Source organism: Momordica charantia (assembly GCF_013281855.1).
Source record: "Momordica charantia cultivar OHB3-1 chromosome 1 unlocalized genomic scaffold, Mcharantia_2.0 BLBB01000001.1, whole genome shotgun sequence".
In the NCBI taxonomy this organism is placed as follows: domain Eukaryota; kingdom Viridiplantae; phylum Streptophyta; class Magnoliopsida; order Cucurbitales; family Cucurbitaceae; genus Momordica; species Momordica charantia.
The window spans coordinates 12212688-12219378 of record NW_028275157.1 but is presented as its reverse complement, the minus strand read 5'-3'; the positions used below and the strand labels follow the sequence as shown (position 1 = coordinate 12219378).

General features: G+C 35.9%; 1 protein-coding gene across 3 annotated transcripts; it reads right to left on the bottom strand.

Moving 5' to 3' along the window:
• Positions 1-6357, bottom strand: LOC111021765 (stomatal closure actin-binding-like protein). 3 transcript variants are annotated; one of them, XM_088126275.1, is made up of 13 exons: positions 6096-6357; positions 4822-5244; positions 4558-4686; positions 3979-4071; positions 3602-3748; positions 3177-3245; positions 2145-2228; positions 1830-2010; positions 1356-1472; positions 1181-1239; positions 770-904; positions 478-627; positions 1-309 (listed from the first exon to the last, which is right to left on the bottom strand). In XM_088126275.1, the coding sequence occupies exons 2-13, from the start codon at positions 5104-5106 to the stop codon at positions 277-279; spliced, it is 1482 nt and encodes a 493-aa protein (XP_087982401.1). In that variant the 5' UTR covers positions 5107-5244; positions 6096-6357; the 3' UTR covers positions 1-276. The 3 variants fall into 3 exon arrangements, with proteins under 3 accessions (XP_087982401.1, XP_087982395.1, XP_022154500.1); XM_088126269.1 differs by having other exon boundaries at positions 4822-5124; positions 6096-6356; XM_022298808.2 differs by having other exon boundaries at positions 3608-3748; positions 4822-5124; positions 6096-6353.
• Between the last annotated feature and the right edge of the window lie 334 nt (positions 6358-6691).

Genomic DNA, 6691 nt, shown 5'->3' with positions numbered 1-6691 from the left:
TGAATCACAAATGAACCAATTGATTATAAACTTGAAAGCTTTGTTACAACAGATGATTAGGCAAATAAAAAAGGATGCCTAAAACAACTCAACCTAATTAGTGGAAAAAAAAGTAAAAAAAAAAAATACAATAAAAATAAGCCAAATTTTCTTCACTCACAACCCATATTACTATCACTCCTAAATAAAGCTTGCTCTCAAAATTAATTCCAAAAAAGAAAAAAGAAAAAAAAACTTAGATTTCTAACAGAAAAATCAGTTGGTTAGCTTTTACTTCTATACTTGATCATCTGGTCCAGCCAGCATCACCTGTCACAGTTTATGCTTTTCAACTTCAGAAGTCATAAACAATAGAATTTATATACGAAAACGAGATGGGGAAAGATTAGCAAACACGAAAATTCCACAGTCGAAACGGGGTCGGATCTTAAAGAATGAAGATAAAATGGATGAATATGATTAGAAGAAATTACTTACATTGCAGTCGTTGGCGTATTTCCTAGCAAGCATGATAGCAGCATTTCTTTCCCGCTCTGATTCGAATGTCAACACGAACGAGAGTCCCTTCCTTCCTTGCCAGAACAGTGCCTTGGTTGCGGTGCTTCGGTCATCTCGAACTCCGCATAACTAGAGTCCCAAGGGAGATGATTAGAAACACATGAGAGACAAAATGGTGGGTAAATGCAGAGGAAAAGACCGTTGGAAGATCGTCAAAATCAGATTCAAGTTTGAAGTAAAGACCAGTATCTTCATCTCAGTATTATGATACCTGCATCGACGAGGAATAATTTTCCCGAGCTTTCGTAATCCAGCCTCTTGATAGCTTCATTCTCATTTTCCCAACATGAAACACATGAACAGAATGTGATGCATAATCTTGCCCATTCATTTGGGATATTGTAACCTGCAGATGCATAATCAAACTTGAGAAACTATTGTCGACAAATGTCAGGCATGAGCGCCCTCATAATCGATCGACGATCATAATTTCATTGCCGAAATTCTCACCCATGAGAAGCTAAAAAATAAACTATAATTTCAATTATCGCATCAGTTAGCTTTAAGGGTAGAAATGAGTAAACCAAATAAAAGTATAACATGATAGAACTTTTCTACTGCTTGTGTATATATTGAATGAATTACATCAGTAAACTAAATTAAAGGGAGATGAATTACATACATTGAATTCGGAGTTTGATTTTCGCAAAAGCATCTCAACATAAGTTCCGATCCCTGCAGCTGTCAAAGGTAATTGTGTTGGTCTCTAACCGGGCAGGGTGGATGGAGAGAGGGAAAGATACTATAAATTAAAATTGGTAAAAGATGACTCGTAAATTTCAATAAGAAAAACCAACCAGGATCGATGGGACCTGTTGTCATTATGTCGAGTTTTTGGCCATTAGACACTATCTCTACTTGTAAGGTTCGCCCAACATCAAGCGGTTCCAGAGCATAGATCGATTTGTCTGCGCCTGATGAGGAGAAGACGAGACGGTTAAAGTGGGAAACAAGAAAAACTAATACTGTCAAGAATACACTAAACAGAACAATGTAAAGGAAAAGTGAGTAACTGATAAACCAGGTAAAACTAGACCAGAGAGATCAGAAAACAGATAACGAGAAGAAATTAAATAAAATGGGACAATGTAAAAGTTAACTTGAGCCGATACAAAAAAATGGCATTCTCATATATCAAGTCCACAATGTACGAAGTCGGTCATACCGACCAAAGGGCGGGCTCAGAGTAAAAGTATGAAAAGTTGTAGAATAGTACTGCAGCATATTATACGCAAACAGTTCTTTTACTTAACAGTTTCTACAAAATGTACCTGAAATGACTTGCTTCCAGCTGCAATCTGATGACATTCGATACCACTGAATTGAACATTTCGAAAGTGGGGGTGCTGCATCTGAGGCACATTTGATTCTCAAATATGAACCTAGAGTTTCAGAACCATCCAATACGTATAAACAAGACTTGTTCTCTGCGGCCCTTTTGCATATTGTGAGCTGGATAAATAACAAAAGCGAGGTTAGCAAAGGTGGTTGGTTTTTCCACATAAAAAATGTTTTATTTCTACAATATTTTGCCACACATTTACATCTAAATAATCCAAACGTAAAAGCACAATTTCTTAACATGCCTCTCTTTGAAGCTTTGCCGAGATTATAGACTTCTCTCTAATTGTAGCTCTTAGTGCACGAAGCTCGTGTTCCATGCCCATAACCTATGCATATATAAACACAAGTTCAAGTCATCAAGTGACTCCACTGTAAGATGAGTAACTACTCTGTAATTGCATACTTAGTGACTGCGATGACTCTGGATGGTAACTAACACTGTGACCGAGCAAGTCGTTGATAAAAGATTAGCTCAACATGGGTAGTGAGGCAAATTTATATCGAAAAGGGACATGTTGCTAAAGATAAAAGACTTTGTCTCTAGATTATGGCAAATTGGAAGCTTTGATCTGAACCAAAACATATGATCTCACATGTGGACTCTATAAACATTTTTTGGTTTTTTAATACATTTTTTGTAATTCAAACCAATTTATGCACATTCGACTAATCTCACTGCACAATCTCCTACAATAATTGATTGTCGAAAAATTTATAGGATTTTAATATCCTGAGTAGGTGGGTTTAAACTAAACCCATTCACACACTCCAATGATCACTGGGATAACCCCACCCAGATACTACTATTGAAAACTTACATCAATCAATGTTTCTTCTCTCTTTTTTTTTTTTTTTTGTATCTATAAGTGTCCACGCGCACCTGATCAAGTACGAAACTAAAACCACCAAACCACCAAAATAATATTGAAATGTAAAAGGTTGGAGAACTATAACTCTCAAGTAATTTGAGGTACTTGGAACTTCCCCCTTTCTTGAGTATTCTTACTCAAAGCCTAAACCACACTAAACAAATTGTCTAACCTTCATCTCATCGCACTCCCTCTATTTATAACCAATAACTTGGCTAATAATTAATATATCCTTATTAATCTAATTACCTTGATGGAAAGGGCATTCCTCTCATTAATGTTTTTTTTTTCTTTTTCATTTTTGATATCTATAAGTGTCCAGGCTAGTTTACTCGGGCTAGTTTACTCATAACTTGATTAAGTCAATATTAACACGTAAACAAACAACCAAGTTAAAGTGAGCACCTTGCTTGGTTGATGCAATAGTTTAATTCTTCTAGCCTCTTGAACTTCGTCTACAAGTCCCTCCACATCCTGTCCGTACGACATAACACAAAATTATAATAATCACAAAGCAGTAAGAATCTTAAACTAAAACAAACTACTAAGTGATGCTAAAAATGAAAGAAGACTACCACTAATATTCCATTTCTTTTCTTATTTGGATAAGAAACAATTTTATTGATGTATGAAATTTACCAAAGAGAAAGGAAGGGGGAAAAGAGAAAAACCCAAACCAATGGAGTTACAAGAAACTTCACTACTTTCCATTTCTAATTTGTTCAATGAGCTGATCATGCATACATCTTCATAAACAAAGGAGAGTTAATTCTGAATAAAATATCTAACATTAAAAGTGTAATTAACAGAAATTATGAAGAAGAATAAACTTGAACCTGTTTTTTCGATTCTTGGGAATTTTGTTCTTGTTCATCAAGAGCTTCCCCAATTCTCTGCACAACCGCTCTTGCGCTTTCAATCTCAGCACAAGCAAAAGATTTCTCTTGGTTAACCAACCTCTTAGCATCTTCAGAAGCCTAAAGTAAACAAAATAAAAAGATGTCATTTTAGTTTGGCACTGGTAATAAGAAAAACAGAAAGAACAAATAATAACTAACTTGTCATGTAAAAGATCAAGATCGTAGTCGTAGTCGTAGTTTACCTACGGCATCTGACCATATCCACAAATATAATATATGCTGATAGTTTTTCAGATAAATAACACATTGAAGACAGGTAAATAGTATTAGAATGTTACTCAAGTGACCTGTTTGAGAAAGGTTGCCAGCTTTTTCACTTCAAACTTTTCTTGAATCAATTCTCCTTCTTTTTGAGTCAACTTAACAGCTAGAGCTTCCACCTAAATTATTGATGATGGCAAGAAATATTATTTATAAATTATTAAATGCAGTTGGAACAAAGAAATTCTTGGAGGAAAACAAAAACAGAGTAAAAGGTCAGAACTTAGCTGCAAAAAGGGAGGAATTATAATATGTTAAAACAATCTCACTCTTTAAATTGCACTTATAGTGATCAACTTGCAGGGTATTTACTAAAGAGTGAGAACAGAAATAGAGGAGGAGAGAAAGTTACTATTAGGAACTTTCTACAACTTCTGCAAGTTTGATCTTTTCAAAGTGATCGGCAAACTTGTCAGCAAATAACGTGCACCAAAAACAAGATAAATGAAAAAGAGAATGAAAAGATTTTGTATAACAGTTTGAACAACACATAGAGATAATATCTTTGCCCCGATGACAGAATAAATCTTGTGTGTGAGGCTTTCAAGATCAAACTTTAACTGTTAAAACAACCAACTGAAAATGAAAAGGCATGAGAAACTAACCATGGAGATAGCTTTCTCCACATCCTCCTTATTTCGCCCAGGCAATCGACCTTTCAAATACTCTAATGCATCTCTAAGCTTCTTCAAAAGAACATGTCCCTCCAGTGAAGGTACTTCTCTGAGTTTTGCCTGAATCCCAAGAAAGTCATTTACCAGTTAGTTGAATGACCTTCAAAGATGAGAGTGGGATAGTGATACAGAGCTGGACCAATAGAAGTTTAATTGCCACAATATTCTTTCACTAGTAAATAAAGTAGTTTGAACCTCATCAGACAGCTTAGCAGCAGAAGCCAAGTTCTTGTCGAATTTACATGCAAGGTCACGAACCGAGAGTCGCTTATGCTGCTCTGACAACTGGGTAGTTTCCTGTCCAATGACCTCCTTAAGAGACGGGCCCTGGTCCTCATCCTGAGGCTCTTCCAAAATCTGATTGTCAGGTCCTAACTTATATTTTGGGAATTGATTGGAAGCAAAGCTAACATCAACTGAAACTGGCAAAATTGCTTCCATATGCACAGTTTCTACAAACTCGGGACTAATCTTCGTCATTGATCCAAATTCAATTCTCTGTTAAAGCAAGGAGATAGATTTTCATAGTAAACCAAAATGATGAAATAAGAACAATCCCATGCCCCGGATGGGAAAAGATGCACTCATTTAGTTCATATTTCAAACATTTTTCAGTACCTAACAGCAGATCAATCAAATAAAATGTAAATCAATGGATCGATTCAGAGATGAACAGTTCACAACAAAATATAAAAGGAACAGAAGGGAGCTCACAGGCGAGGGAGAGATTATCGTGAGTAATAGTAGAGGAGACGATAGCTTTATACGACGTAAAAAGACATCTCATTTCACAAATTCAAAGATGTAGTAAGTAAACCAAACTGTGGAATATTGGAAGCATACTTGTCTGTTCTTTTATTATTATTTTGTACATAGGATAGGGTATTGGACCAGCCAGGTCTTTCCTTATATTTTCAGAAACTGGACCAGATTTTCACCAAATCGTTCCAAAAATCCACCAAATTCCAACTAAATTCCAATGGTTCCAACTAAAATTCTCTCTCTCTCTCCCCCAAGGAAGAATGTTATTGTCCAACCCACATCCAAAAGATTTTCATACCCAGAAGAAGAAATCAACCCTCAAACCCATTGTTCACAAAATGCAGCCTTCTATTCCTGTAAAAGAGCAGAAACTTTCCAGGACAAAAACTGAAAACACAACATTCAGAGTAAACAAAAAAGAAACTCAGTAGCTACAATCCAAAAACTCCAATCCACATCACACAATCTCTCGTTCTAAACAATTAAGACAAAATCAACACAGGAAGAAGCAAACAACACATTCAATAAAAAGAAACCCAGAAGCCAAAAAGCACCGACTGGCTGAGAATTCACCTCCAACCCTCAAACTAAACCTAAAGCTTGAAAAAAGTGCTTTCAAACACTCAAAGCAGAGAATGTAAGAGAGAAATAGTGAAAACCCAGATGATCAACAACAAAATGCAGCTCAGAAAACCAAGAGAACTTACAGATTACAGGCAGAATATGATCAAAAACATGGAACCAAGCCAAACCCAGATCACAAACGAGAGGCTCTTCCAGATAGATGAGAAAGAGAAGGGGGAAAAACAAAGAGAAGAAGAAAAAGGGAGGAGGAAGAGGAAGAATCTAAAGAGAGGGGGTGGTTATGCCTTGCTTTTTGTAAAGGGGGAAAAAGAGAGAGAGAAGAGAAATGCAATAAAGCCTCTAAAAATGACCCAAAGACCTGGTTTCTGTGTCACTGGGTCTGGCGTGTCTCCCTTTGTCAGCAAAAATCGAAAAAAAAGGAATAATTTTTGCTCTCCAGTTGCTTCCCTTCCTTCTCCTCGTTAGGATTTCTTGACCACTGTCACGTGTTACTGTAACACAACTTTTGTAGTATTCAGACAGTACCCTCCAAAACAAAATCATACCCATTTCATAAAAGTATTTGTTTTTCTCAAAATGTATAGAATTTGTATTCTTTATCAAGTAGAAAATTCAATTTGTTGATTTTGATGTGAATTGCTTTATGGGTTTTGTTTATTGATTAAACATTTCATAATATTGAAGGTTTGTTGCCTAATGGTTTTGTTTTATGTTACTA

Bases quoted from the DNA above. Each gene is read 5' to 3' on its own strand.
- LOC111021765 (XM_088126275.1), bottom strand. From the start codon at position 5,106: ATGACGAAGATTAGTCCCGAGTTTGTAGAAACTGTGCATATGGAAGCA. The intron at 3,246-3,601 runs GTTTATTCTTCT...TCGTACGGACAG, and splicing joins AATCGAAAAAACAGGTTCAA to GATGTGGAGGGACTTGTAGA. The intron at 905-1,180 runs GTATGTAATTCA...ATGCATCTGCAG, and splicing joins AATCAAACTCCGAATTCAAT to GTTACAATATCCCAAATGAA.